This window comes from Cannabis sativa, chromosome X (assembly GCF_029168945.1).
Source record: "Cannabis sativa cultivar Pink pepper isolate KNU-18-1 chromosome X, ASM2916894v1, whole genome shotgun sequence".
Taxonomy (NCBI): domain Eukaryota; kingdom Viridiplantae; phylum Streptophyta; class Magnoliopsida; order Rosales; family Cannabaceae; genus Cannabis; species Cannabis sativa.
This window is the reverse complement of record NC_083610.1, coordinates 77,767,457-77,783,065: the sequence shown is the minus strand read 5'-3', so window position 1 is coordinate 77,783,065 and position 15,609 is coordinate 77,767,457. Positions and strand designations below refer to the sequence as shown.

At 38.8% G+C, this 15,609-nt stretch overlaps 1 protein-coding gene across 1 annotated transcript; it reads right to left on the bottom strand.

Moving 5' to 3' along the window:
- Window positions 1-12,006: 12,006 nt before the first annotated feature.
- LOC115698470 (thaumatin-like protein 1) lies at window positions 12,007-15,087 on the bottom strand. The gene is made up of 3 exons (XM_030625557.2): window positions 14,614-15,087; window positions 13,829-14,528; window positions 12,007-12,749 (listed from the first exon to the last, which is right to left on the bottom strand). Exons 1-3 carry the CDS (start codon window positions 14,678-14,680, stop codon window positions 12,521-12,523), a joined length of 996 nt encoding a protein of 331 aa, XP_030481417.1. The 5' UTR covers window positions 14,681-15,087; the 3' UTR covers window positions 12,007-12,520.
- Window positions 15,088-15,609: the final 522 nt, after the last annotated feature.

The following is a 15,609-nucleotide window of genomic DNA, read 5'->3' as shown; positions in this document are numbered from 1 at the left end:
TGCAAGGTCTTATGGTCAAAGAGCATTTCTTAAATTTGCTCAGTACACTGGTGCTCATGCCATTGCTGGAAATATATTTGGCAGCGTGTCCTAATCCATGTCAGCGTGTCCTAATCCATGTCAGCGAGATATATTTGGCAGCGTGTCCTAATCCATGTCAGCGTTGACCGCCTTAAAGACGGTTTAAATCATAGTTGTGTGATTTTCTAATATTATTTACACGTATTTAAATGGAGCATAATTAAAGTCCATAATTTCGGGAAATATTGTTATGGGATTCGAATTTAAATGTAATTAACTGTCAACCTATATTACTATAAATTGGGGCATATAATACAAAAAAAGGGACGAAAAAAATTCTTAGAGAGAGAAAGGAGTTTACTGATTGTAAAAAAGCCAAATTCTATATCCAGATATATCTGAATAAGATAGACTCGTGGACTATGCAGAGTTAACTACAAAACCACATAAAAACATGGTGTTATTTTTTGTTTGTATCAGTTTCCCAAATTTCTTATAATTTTTGTACCAAATATATTACGAAAATAGGCTCATAATCGTTAACGAAAATCTACGTTAACAGTTTGGTGCTTTCATTGAGAGCTTGCGTGATAAAAGCTCAGAAAATCCCTCCTAACCAAAGAAGAAAGAATTTTTTCTCCATGGCTGATTATGGGGAAAATGGCAACAGTCGTCCTGAAGAGACTAATCGTCATCCTGGAAAAGAGCCAATGGACTCATGAAGGCCACCCACTTCAAGAACTACGTGTTCAACACGATCAACACGTTCAAGAAGAAGCCAACATGATAATGATCAAAACCTAGAAACAGGGAATGAGGAAACCAACACTAATGCGGGTGGTTCTACACCTATGAGCGAGGGTGCTTATGATCCCACTAGGTACATACTGTTAGTTGAGTTGGAAAATTGCCAACTCCGAAAATGTCTGGCTGAGGCAAACCAACAAAATGCTGAGTTGGAAAGGGAGGTAGCCACAGCCAGGGCTACACAAGAAAATAACACACAGAACCAACCTGATCCTAGAATGAGAAGGTCGCGAGCTAGGCCTCGAGGTTCAAAAACCAAGAGGCAGGAGACGGTTCATGAAAACCCCCAGAACACTCAGGAGGAGCAACCTGGAGAAACTGGGGATGTTCCTGAAGATGAACAACCAAATAATCAGGCACCTCGTCAAGAAGTGCCTTGAAGACCCCGGGGATTCACAACGTAGGTGAATGAAAACAATGACTTATCGAAGTCTTCTCGTAGAAACGAGAACAGAAGGCAACCCGTGACAAGGGAACAGGAGATCCCTCGTGGTAATAAGAGAGATCCTAGGGCTCAACTTAGGACAAGTGGGTTACCACCGAGACACCGTCAACGTCCTTCTCGAATTGATAAGGAGGAGGCATATACAAACCCCAGCAGGGGGCATGTATCAAACCTTTCCCAAAAGAGAAGGCATGTACATGACGAGGCAAGTTCAAGCTCGAGACGTTCATAATCTCGAGATTACAGTCGATCTACACGAGGAGGGGATAGACCTTGACGTAGTAATGATCGAGAAAGTATGAGCACAACTAGGAGCCATCAATCTGAGAGTTACTTAGGTACAAGGTCAACAAGAAACCATGATCGAAGACGGCTAGATCTTCGTGAGCAATTGAATCGGAGGAAACCTAATTTGCGCCAACAAATCAATCAAAAGCAAGAGGATCCAATTCAATTGTGAATCAGTGAGTTAGAAAACAAATTCAAGAACTATCAGATGGGAAACCGCCTGATTACGACTCAGATGAGGAGCTCGAACCTTTCCATCCAATCATTATGAGTGCTGAACTTCCCCAAGGATTTAAAAACCCTCACGTCTCGTTGTATGATAGGACTACGGACTCGGTCGCTCACCTCAACAACTTTAATACAATAATGCGAGCCAGTAATGTCACGAATAACTTACGTTGTATTTTATTCCCCACCTCGCTGACTGGGGCAGCAAGCAACTAGTTCAATAAATTTACCCATAACTCAATTACCTCTTAGGGACAACTATCTAAAGATTTCAAGAAACAATTTCAAGCAGCAAGGAATAGGCGACCTGAAGCGTCTTCCCTCACTAACGTGAAGCAACAGCCAGGCGAGTCACAAGGGCATATTTGAGTCGATTTAGTACAGCCGCTGCTAGAGTTAGAAACTTGAACAACAATATACAGCTTACTGCTCTTCAAGCGGGGATTACGACTAACCTCTCAACAGCTGAAGGCGAGTTGTGGGATGACTTACAGGGTCGCCCTGTAAAAAAATCAGTGAGTTCAATGAAAGAAGTCAGGTGTTTGTACGAAAAGAGGAATCAAGGAATGAGATGAAATTGATAAAGACTGGCTCGTGAAATAAACCCAGCACTATCTCAGCAAGTACCGTCTCGACAAAGGTTGACAATCCAAGAGGCTCTAGCACAAAGAAAAAATATGACACTAAGGAATCAGCCAAAGATAAGAAAAAACAAAAGAGGCACAATAAGTATGTGCCAATTTACACCATTTATACCGAGCTTAATGAAACTCAGGAAAATATTTTCCTTGTACATGAGCACAGGGTTGCATTTCGCAAGCCTGAACCCATGAGGCATGCGAGGCACAAACGGGATGCAATGAAATTCTGTAGATTTAACAAGGACATAGGGCATACAACAGATGAATATCGTCAGTTGAAAGACGAGATAGAGAGCCTTATCTCGCGTGGTTACTTTCAACAGTATGTAAAGCGACAAGGCAATGGACAAAATGTTGGAATTATTTTACCAAGATCTTAGATCTACTCACAAGTATATTGATTAACAACCTAAATATGAACTTCTAAAACGATAATAAATAAAACACATATAAAGTTGAGAAACCTTACAGTGGGTGCAGCAGAATAATATGTCTCCTTCCACTCAGATCTCTAACCCTTGATTCCTTTCTAATCAAGATCTGAGCCCGAATGTCCTTCTTTGTTGACTCTGAATTCTACACAGCCTTCCTCACTATGATTGAGGTATTACTTGATGTGTGTGGGCACTACTCTATCACTTAGAGGGATTTCGATAAACAGAGAAGAAAGAGAGAGAGAGAGAGAGAGAGAGAGAGAGAGAGAGAGAGAGAGAGAGAGAGAGAGAGAGAGAGAGAGAGAGAGAGAGAGAGAGAGTGGCGGCTCAGGAGTGTTTGTGTGAAAGAAAAGAATGCAGTAATGTGTGTGGTAGCATGCAAGAGGAAGAGAGGAGGGCTGCTATATATAGGGAAAAAGGAGAGCTGAACTTTCCAAAATAAACAGTTTCCTCATTTACTGAGTAATTGATTAACTGCCTTATTTGGTGTGATCCACCACTTTCCAATTATAAATAACTGCTAGGTTTAGGTTAGTAATTATTTTGGCATTAAAAAATAAAAATAATAATTGGGAAACACACAACCATGTGGCCGGCCATGGTGTGACTGGGCCTCACATGGATTTTGCAGTTTCCACAATTTTATTTCTATTTCTCCAAAAATGTCATTTTTCCAATTCTAACCATTTAAATGCCAAAACTAATTATTTAATAACTAAAATAGATTATTAAATAATATTGTCATTTCTAGTTGTCAACTTACCATCAGCCTACAATATATTGCTGGGTCGACCTGCGCTAATTGGACTAGGGGCAATTAGTTCAATTAAACACCTATCTTTGAAGTTTCAGACACCAACAGGTGTAGGTGTAGTGCGAGGTGACCAACTACTGGCTCGTGAATGCTATCGCATAGAGCTACAAAAATAATGAGCATGGCCGCCAACTAATGATAGTTGTAACAAAGGAAAGTGAGAAACAGGACAAGGATCTAGATCCTCGAGTTCAAGATGAAAAGAACTTGTTAAAACCAATTGAGGAATTGGAGGAAGTTATTTTAGATCCAGAAAATCCCACAAGGTGTGTATTCATTGGGAAAAATCTAGATAAAAAACTAAAATAGCAACTAATAAGTTTTCTAAAGGAAAACAAGGATCAGTGTTCTTGGAGCCATTCAGATATGATAGGGATTGACCCTAAAAATATTTCCCATCACTTGAATATCGACCCAAATTACCCAATTAGGAGACAAAAAAGGCGACACTTGGATTTTGAGAGATAATGGGCACTCAAAGAAGAGGTGGACAAGTTATCGAATAACGACTTTATACGCGAAGCATTCTACCCTTTGTGGACATCTAATCCTGTTCTTATCCTTAAACCAAATGGAACTCGGAGAACTTGTATTGACATTTAAATTTAAACAAGGCATGTCCAAAGGATTACTTTCCACTACCAAGGATCGACCAGTTAGTGGATGCAACTGCTGGACACGAGCTAATGTCATTCATGGACGCATATTCTAGACATAACGAGATCAAGATGCATGTCCCTAATCAAGAGCATACAAGTTTTGTAGCCAACATGGGACTTTATTGTCATAAAGTCACGCCTTTTGGTTTGAAGAATGCTGGGGTAACATATCAAGGACTAGTAAATGAAATGTTTGGAAGGCAAATAGGAAGGAGCATGGAGGTCTACGTTGATGATATGTTGGTAAAGTCAGTAAAAAGTGAAGATCATACAAAAGATCTCGCAGAGTGTTTCGAGATACTGAAGAAGTACAATATGAAACTTAACCCAAAGAAGAGTTCCTTTAGAGTCTCCTAAGGAAAGTTTCTGGGATTCATAGTCAACACGAGGGGCACCTAGGCAAATCCTGAAAAAATTAAGGCATAAATAGAAATGCCATCGCCCACAAAACCAAAGGAAGTCTAGGTCTTAACAGGAAGAATGACAGCTCTAAACAGATTCATCTTGAAATCAACTGACAAGTGCCTACCATTCTTTAATGTGTTGCGATGTAAAAAAAGTTTGAATGGACAGACGAGTGTGAGGAAGGCTTCACAAATATAAAGAAACATCTGTCAACACCTCCAGTTTTGGCTAAACCAATAACTGGAGAGACTTTACTCCTCTTCTTGGCTATCTCGGAGAATACGATTAGTGCAGCATCAGTACGAGAAGAGGGAAATCACCAGCAACCAGTTTACTATGTTAGTAAAAGGTTACTGGGGGCAGAATCGAGATATCCCCCTCTTGAAAAACTCAACCTATGCCTAATTCATGCAACTAAAAAATTAAGGTCTTACTTCCAGGCACATCCGATAAAGGTGTTAACTGATCAACCCCAAAGACAAGTCTTGTCAAAACTAGACACTTCTAGAAGATTGATAAAATGGCCTATTAAATTGGGGCAGTTCGACATAACTTATCACCCAAGAACATCCATCAAGGCCCAAGCTTTGGCAGATTTCCTGATAGAAGGGATAACTCCAAATGAAAATCCACTTATACAGTGAGACACAGACACTTGGAAGTTGAACATGGATGGAGCATCTAATGAAAATGGCTCGGGTGCAGGGGTGATACTAATCTCTCCAGAAAGCTTTAAGTTTCATTATGCCTTAAGATTCCAATATGACACTTCAAACAACGAGGTTGAATATGAAGCCTTCATAGCTGGTTTGAAAATAGATGAAATGTTAAAAATTAAGAATCTTGTGTGCTACAGTGACTCACAATTAATTGTAAATCAAGTTCTAGGCGAATACCAGGCAAAAGGTTTAAAAATGGAAAAATACTTGGAGAAGGTTCGGAAGAACTTGGAAAGGTTTGATTATTTTAAAATCAAACAAATTCCAAGAGAACAAAACTCTAATGTCGACACCTTGGCAAAACTGGCCTCGCAAAACGAACTTGATGACTTGAACTTGGTACCAGTCGAGGTATTAGACGAACCAAGTACATGTAAAATGGAAGAAGTTGAAATGATTGATGCCTCGCCTACATGGATGACACCCATAGTTAACTATCTACTCAATGGACAACTTCTAGTAGACAAAAACGAGGCACAAAAACTCTTGTATTCAGTACCTCGCTACACGATAGTAGAAGGCAAATTGTATAGGAGGGGCTATTCAATGCCTCTCCTACGGTGTGTTCTCCCCACAGAAGCAAACGAGATAGTCAAAGAAATACACGACAACATCTGTGGAGATCATGCAGGTTGACAGAGTTTGTCAAAGAAAATAATTCGACAAGGATATTACTAGCCAACAATAAATAAAGACACACACAAATTTGTCAAAAGATGTGATAAATGTCAGAGATTTTCTAATATACCTCGCATACCACTAACAAAACTAAGAATGATGACCTTGTTGTACCCATTTGCGATATGGGGGATTGACTTGATTGGGGCATTATCCACAGGGTGAGGAGGAGCAAAGTACGTAGTAGTAGCAGTCGACTTCTTTACAAAATTGACAGAGATCGAACCTCTAGATTCCATAACAAGCAAGAAAGTTCTCGACTTTTTCATCAAGAACATAATCTGCAAATTCAGAATACCTATTAAAATAGTGTCTGATAACGGAACTCAGTTTGATAGAGAGTTGTTCACTGAGTTATGTGAAAGGAACAAAATTATTAAGAGCTTCTCGTCTGTTTCACGACCTCAAGCCAATGGACAGGTAGAAGCTGTTAATAAAACCATGAAGGATACTATTAAAAAGAAGTTGGATGCTGCAAAAGGAAGATGGGTAGATGAACTACCACAAGTACTTTGGGCTCACCAAACGACTGAGAAAACAGCAACAGGGCATACTCCGTTCTCGCTGGCATTTGGCTCGGAGGCAATGCTGTCAGTAAAAGTTAATATTGCGACCCACAGATGGGATTTTTATAATCAAGAAGAAAACCAAGAACTCTTGAAGTTGTCCTTAGATCTACTTGAAGAAAAACGTACTGAGTCATAAATTACTAATGCATCGTACCAACACCAAGTTATGAGATATTTCAATAAGAAAGTGAAGAAAAGACTCTTTAATTGGTGATTTAGTGTTAAGACAAGTGTTTGCAAACACGAGAGATGCATCTGCAGGAGTATTCAACCCAAACTTGGAAGGCCCTTATGTAATCAAGGCAATAGTTGGAACCAGTGTTTATAAATTGGCTCGGCTTAACGACTCGCTAATAAAGAACCACTGGAATGTTGAGCATTTGTGACCCTACTACCAGTAAAAATGCTGTAATCTCTCTTTCTGATGTAATTTTTAAAATTCGATAAAGTTGAAGTATTTTTCAAGTAATTACAAAGTTTTATTCTTTAAAATTACTTGAGGGGCATATATATATGTGTATGATCAACTGGAATTTATCTAGAAATACATAATATATTGCAAACCCACTCCACTTTAAAATTTAAAATTTTTAAAGTAATTGATTGAAGTTGTCTATATACAATGTAAAGTCGACCTTTCTTGTCAGAAGAGAAAGTCAAAAGTAGCAGTTATAAATGAGATTTAACTCATAAAGACAACACTAAGCTACAATGGCTCGCATTTTATAGGAATATATTAAACGAGGTACCAAGATACCTTGAAAAAATACTTGACCTAAGGAATGAATAGAAGGCCTAACTATTCATACAAGCAATCAAAAATATACAAATTAATTCACAAGATGAATTATAATTATTTACGTGAAGCAGAACTGATAAACTGCTCGCGAATAAAAAATATGGCAGACGATAACTGCTCGCATGCATAGTAGATTATTAACTACTTAAATAGTATCAAAAGGAAAAATAAGATCAATGGAAATGCTTACTTGGAATATCTTAAGTTTGATAAAAATATAATTGTTTAAGTTGTGAATAAAAACGCAAACAAGCAAATATATTAAGTTCAAAGGTAAGGATGCGAGGCAATAAATAAAAGATAAAATAAAAGCAAAGTTGGTCATCCAACAATGTAAATTTATCTTTACAAAAAGTGCCACAAGGGGCAAACTATTGTCTTGGCTATATGGCTATTTTCCTAAATAAAAAAAATAATTGTTAAAAACCAAGCCTACATCGTAGGAGACTTGGACGGGTCTTCTTCTTCTTCCTCTGCCTCGACCTCTTCCTCAACTTTCTTTGCCTGCTCGCAGTAGGCTAGGACTTCCTCCATGCCCTCCCCCAAGAAACTTTAATCCATTTCTCGATTCGCCATCCAAGCTCGGTAGATGGAACACTTGGCAACAGTGTTGCATCGCTCCTTGGTATTGGCCTTGGCCCCTTCGAGTTTCGCGGTGGCTGCATCAAGTTCTTCTTGAAGTTTCAAGCACATCTCAGATTTAGCCTCCTTCGGGGATGCCTCAAGTTTAGCCTTGTGGGCCCTCTTCACCTCCTCGGCCTCTTTGTTTAGATGGGTGATCTCCAACTGAGCCTCATTTCACTATTCGGCAACGGCCTCGCATTGCCCAATGGTTCTCTGAATCTCGCCCTCTAATTGTTTCACCCTATCGAGACCTTGGCATTGGGCGACGAAAGAAAGGAAGGTTTGCTGAAAATAAATAATAATGAAAATGCATAAGTATTTTTAAAGGTTCTTGAAATTAAAGGCAAAATGAAAAGGAGAAGGGAACCAATCGAGAGACCGAAGGCGAGACTCCTTTCAAACATCTCGGTCGGACTACCATTATTGACCAAGTCCCAGTCGCTGGGTAGAAAGATCGGAGATGACGCTAGCTAGTAAGGCGCAGCATACTGCGCAGAGTGTTCTGAACCAATGCTCCCAGCCTCGGTGGGCAAAGCCTCAGGCGCTTAACTCAAAGAAGCTGTGGCCAGACTAGTTTTTGGAACGAGCTCCTCGCTATGTGTGAGGCTAGGAGGATGAGTTTGGACTTCATTCTCAGAGATCTCGAGATCTATGGTCTGCAAGACACGCTTCTTGTTAGCCTTCGTCTTCCTGGGCCTTTTAACGGGCTCCACGTTGAAGTCGAAAGAGGTTTCCGAGGCGGTTATCCTCTTCTTCCCCTTTTTGCTTGAAGTATGGAGAAGGTCACCTAGATCCATATCTGCGAGATAAAGAGATATGTTAATATCTGTTAAAGAAGCAGAAAAGGGGAAAATGGGAAACGAATCCCCACTTAAGAGAATTTACCATAATCATAAGATGGCAAGGAAGGAGGGCTATAATATCCACTAAACTCCCTAGATCCCGTGATCTTAAATATGTCATAGGGGTTTAGTGGATCTAAGTTCCGATATGGATGGCTTACTCTATCCCACATGGTCCTATATTGCTCGACAATCTCATAATAAGAACTAGTGCAACTAAGTTGTACACGAAAAGGTGGATACCAACTATCGAACCTATGGGTGATGCAATCTACGAGGGTTCCCAATATAAAAATTATATCGGCTATCGTTGGATGTCACTAATGAAGTTCGACTCGCCCTAGGAACGGTTGGAGACCATCCACATTGATTACCTTGGGATGATTCTTCTTCAGCTTCCCGAGGAACTGCATTCTAGAGATAATGCACCTGAGCTGCGTAGTCTTGGGTTTCATCGTCAGCTAGGACTGGAACCTGCTACCACGACGTATACTTGGGGTACTTATTATCACAAGTATACTCGTTTTCGGCGAGGAGGCCAATAGATCTCAAATTGGCCTCGTTTAAGAGAAACTCCACTAATCGAAGACTAAAAGGGAGACCCAGCAAAAGCCTGCATCGTTCGACCATCTCAGGAGTTGGGGTTGTAAGTCAGTGAGGCCAAAATTAAAAACTTGGAGTAATTTAGAACCCAGTTTGAAATAAATAGCTACTTACGTATGATGTGAAATGCGGTTGTATTTATTGAAGAGAGGCTCGTCGTCCAGAAGAAGTCTTCCTTAAAAGGGGTCTTATTTGGTAACCCAACGATGATCCTATGATCGCCTATATGAGTCCCAAGATAGTAGAAGCCTCCTGTACAATTTTTCCTCGCAAGGACTGCGTTGAACGAGTAAAGATAGACTATCTCTAGGGGAGTGGGGCACTCCCATCTTAAAATTTTATACAGAACCCAGACTTGCAAGGATTCTGTAGGAAATGGAACCAATTGGAATGGGGCTATTCCAAGGTGGTTGATGAACTCCTTAAAAGTAATCTCGCAGGGGGAGAATTGTTCAAGCCCTGATGTGCTCGAGGCTCAAAGCGCCTATCCCAACCGAGCCACTAGTACTTGCTTTGCCACTAGTTTCACCTCTGGCTCCCTCGCGTCCCCCGCGAGTAAGTCATATTGGAGGATAGCAGCTAAATTCACCAGGAGTGACGGACCTAACACGATATGTTTTGGCGATCCTTAGCGACGACATGCATCGACTACCAAAAGATACGTTTCTTGTAGTACGCCCATCCCATATATTTTGCATATACTATATACATAGAGTGAGAGTGTTGGCTAGACCAACCCTAAGCTAGCTAATTATACCCACACCACACATAAACATTGATACATATATATTATTTGGTTTCACATGAGAAATTTAGTTTAGTATGCTTAAATGTAAAATATGTTGTTTTAATATACCACTAAATTAGAAATAGTATATATATACTTTTAATATTTTTTCCTCTAAAAAATACCCTTACATTTAAAAAAAAAACTTCTCTCTCTCACTCTCCGGCGTTAACCTCGACCCAGAACCCTTACTGTCAAACACACAGACCCAGAACCCCGGTCGCAAGGCCTCGCCATCATATTCTCTCACGACATCTCTCGTTTTTTGCGTTTTTCTCTTTTGGTTTACCAGTTTTTTTGCGATTTTTTGTGATATTTAGCAATGTATTTGCAATGATAGAATTAATCTAAGGTTAGGATGAAGGTTAGCAATGATTTGTGATATTTAGCGATGTTTAACGATGATATTAGTAATGTTTAGCGATGTGTTTTGCGATGTTGTGAATTGGAGACATTTAGTGATGTTTCATGATTTCGCGATGTTTCGCGAAATTATCAAAAACCAGAAGAAAAAAATGCAGAAAACAAGCGAGTTGAGAACTCATAGATTTTGGGACTTTGGGTTTTACGATATCTCTTTGTAGTTTCGTGATATCCTCCTCAATTTTGTCCTACTCTTCTTGGGAGTGGGTTTTGCCAGAGGTGGTGTGGTGGTCGTGGGTTTGGTCTCAAGTTCGCCCAGCGCAGAGGCGGGCTAGGCCTGTGCAAATTTTTTTTTCCCCTTTTAAAATTATATATTTTTTTACTGACTTTGCAAAATACCTCTTTTTTCCTAACATAAGGGCCCAAAAATAATTTTTTTCCTGTAGCCCACTTTGTTTCAGGGCCGGTCCTATTTGGTCTGGGTCTGGTTCGGTTTGGTTCTGTGGTCGTGAGTATCAGTTGGGTTTTGTGAGAGTTAGAGAGAGAGGGAACGAGGGCCAAGAGAAACAGGGAAGGTACGAGGAGGGTATTTTGAGGTTTAATTAATTTTAGAGTATTAAATTTCTATACATTTTAATGTGACATATTAAAAGATCAGGGATAATTTTTAAAAATAAATTGTCCAATTTCTCTTTCACGTCTACTAAACGTGACAATTACACTCCCTAGCTAGCTTCCTGTGCATCCATATGAAAAGACTAGCTTGAATTAATTTATAATGTTTGGTAGGGCAATGTTCATGATATCGTGTGATATTTATATTAATATACATGATACGTAAACAACTATACATGCAGTGTAAATTCCTGATTATTAATGAAAAACTGTAGTGAAACTTATTTTGGTATATAATTGTAGATAGTGAAACTTAATCAACTCTTTTCTTTCACAAGAGGTAGAGGAGTGTTTTAATAGTAACTAAAAGAGAGAGAGAGGGGGAGAATTCCTATTACATAATTGTTGGCCATTGGCAGTTGTTAATTAGTCATTTCAAGCATCAACTTCCACGTCTCTCCACCACTATTCGTTTCCTAATTACATTTATTATTATCCACTCCACTACCACTACTCTATATTCTCCTCTTTTATATAATTTATACTTTATAGCATAAATATGCAAACAAACAAAAAAACAAATCCAATTATTCTACTTGCATATATGATATAATATGTGCATAATGATAATGTGACGTCTAACACAAAAAACAAACTCGGATAAATAATGATAAATAATTAGTACTTCATTTCAATATATTTAAGCACCAAATTTGGTGGTTGCATACAATAATGGAACTCTCTATATATAAAGTCTAAACAAACAAATGAATCCCAACCCTCCCTTTAATATTTTATAACTGGAAAAGGAAAAAATACAATAAAATTAAAAATCCTAATTTTTTTTTTATACTAAATAAACAGCTCATCTTCTTGCGATTTCCAGCACCACTATTATTCTGTTTTATATTGGTTTCCGTATAAAGACATGTTAATTGGATTTTAATCGAATTTTGAAAGAGACTCTCTCCGCAAGTGTGTGGTTAGACATTAATTAATTGACCGGTGAGCTTTTTAAATCATGACTCGAATCCACGTCACCGATGTGAACCTCATGAACCAAACAAAGTGCGGGGTCCACACGCGGTGCTACGATATTGGGCCTAGAGTTAGATGGGACCTGAAACCTTGGAACCTAATGCTAATGGGCCTACTACACTAACTAATGAAGTGAAAAAGTTAGAAGAAGGGTTTCCACAACTGCCAAATAGCCAACGTGACACTGATTAATCCAGCTAGGCCTTGAAATCCCAACACGTGGGGACGCGTGGACGGTGATCCGTTGATCTCTTCATCAAGGGCTCCTTCGTAAATCATCGTGCCGGTACCGCTGCCTGCGCCGGCACTATGCGGTGATGGGTTTGCGTTCTCCGTATTCTGCCCTTCTTGTGGTTGTGACGCTTTTTGGCTACAAAAACATAATAAAAAAACCAACGTTCAGTAAATTTACCGTTGAAAAAATATCACAACGTAGCAGTAATAAAGTAAGAATTAAAAGACTGACAACCAGAGAATCTATACTAAAGCCACAAAATCCACGTGTTGGTATCTGATTAGAATAACGTTAGGCTACACTTAATTTGACCGTTACTTAAAGCTGAAATTACTGATTGGAATTTGTGCTCATGAAAATATCAATAAAGTGATAATTAATGGGTCTGGGGATTTGGGTTTTTATTTGGGATTTTTGCATTTTTATGTCAGATTCAGCTCCTGCATCGGAGACCAAAATTGACAAGTCCAACGAAACAAGCATGAAAGCCGGCTTATGTACTATCCTTTATTACATGGTCTAATTTGGGTTAGATTTGTTATGACTAAATTTTATTAGAATTTCACTATTGCCAATTATTTACCATTAAAACAGCATCTGAATTATGAATTTCATTAAACAGTATACATACAAAACAAAATATCGTAGGAATTTATGTTGAATTTCAATGCCTGAAAAGGCTTTGCGACTCTTTTTGGTACAACTCGGTGTATAATTACTAGAGTGCCCCAGCCCTAAAGAGTTAAATTTAGGAACGGAACATCATATTTACCATAACCAGGGCCGGCCCTAGGCATAGGCGGGCTAGGCCGTCTGCCCACACTTTCAAAAATAAAAATAAAAAAAAATTATTAGGTTTTTATTTAAGTAAAATTTAAGTGTAATATAAACAACAAATATTTATAGCTTAGTTGGTTGAGGTGGAGAACATAATGTCCAAGGTCATGGTTCAAATCCCATGACACTCTTTTTTTGATATATTTTTGAGGGCCCCAAAATTTAATTCGTCTTGGGCTCATAAATTTTCAGGGCCGGCCCTGACCATAACAGACTTATTTTCCATTTAAGTTTTGTTTCTACCGACGTGAGAAAAAGTTAGGCTCAAAGCAACACAAGAACAAAAAGTAAGATTATCTCCTACATATTTTCACCAACGCTAGTAAAAAAGAAAAACAAAACAATAATAGAAAAAAAGGGTATTTCTGTAAATTTACCTGGTGGTAGGGGATGGACAGAAGGTGATGGTGTAACTATTAACTGAGGCGCATGTGAATGTGCTGGACTTATCGTCGTAAGCATAGCTGTAAGCGCGTGGACACGCATTCTTAAATATCTCAGAGTACGAAGACGGTTTGCAAGTATCGGGTGTACCATACGCGCCGCTACAACAGTACTGAGGTTCCCGAAAGGCCTCGCACGCGCTTCTGCAAGCGACGCCGGCACCACCATCGACGCCGGTGACCTTGAGCTCCGAAGGGCAAGCGTCGTTGAGGTCAGCTCTGCAACCGGTGTTGGTACAATTCTGACCGGTACCGCCCTGAGGAGTGAACATCATAGGGATGTTGTATCCATCGACCAAGCTCACGTCGTAGAAATCGAGTCCACCGTGGCCGTCGAGGGTGATCTCTGCCAGCGTGGCAGGTGGGGTTGCCCCACTCCCGGCGCATTCCACCTTACCGGAGCCACAATCCCCTGTTACGCAAGAGAATTTACCGGTGGTGGAATCCTGGGTGCAATGGGTCCTCCCCCAAAATCGGCCTCCCCATGAGGTTGGGGCCGTTAGGGTCTTGGACTCACCCTTTTGGAGAACGAAACCAGTTGTCGGAAGTGGCGAAACGCCGGCGTTTGACAAAATGCCTGGCCATACTGTGTAATCGCAGTTGTTTAATATTGTGAAACTTGTTGAGACCACACCTGTAATTAACGGTCATTAATTTCATGAAAACAAATAATAATAATAATAATAATAATGATGATGTTTTGTTGTTAAAATTGTTACCTGATATGAACAACTGAATTGTTAATAACACAAATAAATTAACGAATAATGTTGTCCTTTGAGCCATTATTATTTATAGCTGAAAGAGTACTGAAACTGAAGAAAAACAAATAAATAAGGATATGAGAAGATTGGTGAATCTCTCAATGTACTCTAATTATCTTCTCTTCTTCTTATTTTGTTTTCTCTACTGGATTGTAAGTGTTTGAGAGATTATTAGAGAACAGAGAGATGAGATTCTAAAGAGCAAGAGGGGAAAGTATTAGTATTTATAATGAAATGAAACACAGGGTTGCAATTGCAATTTGCTGTTGTAGGACTAGGATTGTATAGGTATATGGGACCCACCACCATCTAAGTAAAAAAATTCTGACCAGACCAGGGTTATTTATAGATGTGTTAAAATTAATAATAATAACAACAAACAAAAGAAACGGTCACTTTGGAAGTTGGAAGGCATTTCTTTGCTTAAACGCCATGATATACAAATTGCTGATAATTACAATATTATAACTTGGAAAATTTGTAGTACTTTCGTGGAATATTTGAGCCCCGTATACATATATTATTGGGTGATTCTACAATGCACTTCCTTAAAATGAATGTACTGATACATTTTTATTTGAAAAATTTAGAATAATTTACAATATAGAAAATAATATTCAAATAGTCTATTTTACACGCGAATAAAATAAAATAATCACGCGTGCAACACACTGCTTGAACACAATTTTCGGCGTGTTAAACTTTTTTGAATTTCTTAAAATTTTACAGAATTTTTTAAATAACTATAATTTACATGACCATGAAAAAAAAAATTGACTAAAAAATTATTTCGAATACTAAAACAGAAATAGATGTATCAGTATATTACTTTTAAGGGGTACGTTGTAGAATTTTCATATATTATTTGTCGTTATACTTATATATACTAGTTAGATTACACCATATAGGCATAGCTAATGTATATTTGTGTACTTGTAGAATCATTTCCAT

Excerpts from the sequence above, each read along its gene's own strand:
- LOC115698470 (XM_030625557.2), bottom strand. The coding sequence starts at position 14,680 with ATGGCTCAAAGGACAACATTATTCGTTAATTTATTTGTGTTATTAACA. Across the intron at positions 14,529-14,613 it reads AATTCAGTTGTTCATATCAG|GTGTGGTCTCAACAAGTTTC; the intron begins GTAACAATTTTA and ends CGTTAATTACAG. Across the intron at positions 12,750-13,828 it reads TGTCCATCCCCTACCACCAG|CCAAAAAGCGTCACAACCAC; the intron begins GTAAATTTACAG and ends ATGTTTTTGTAG.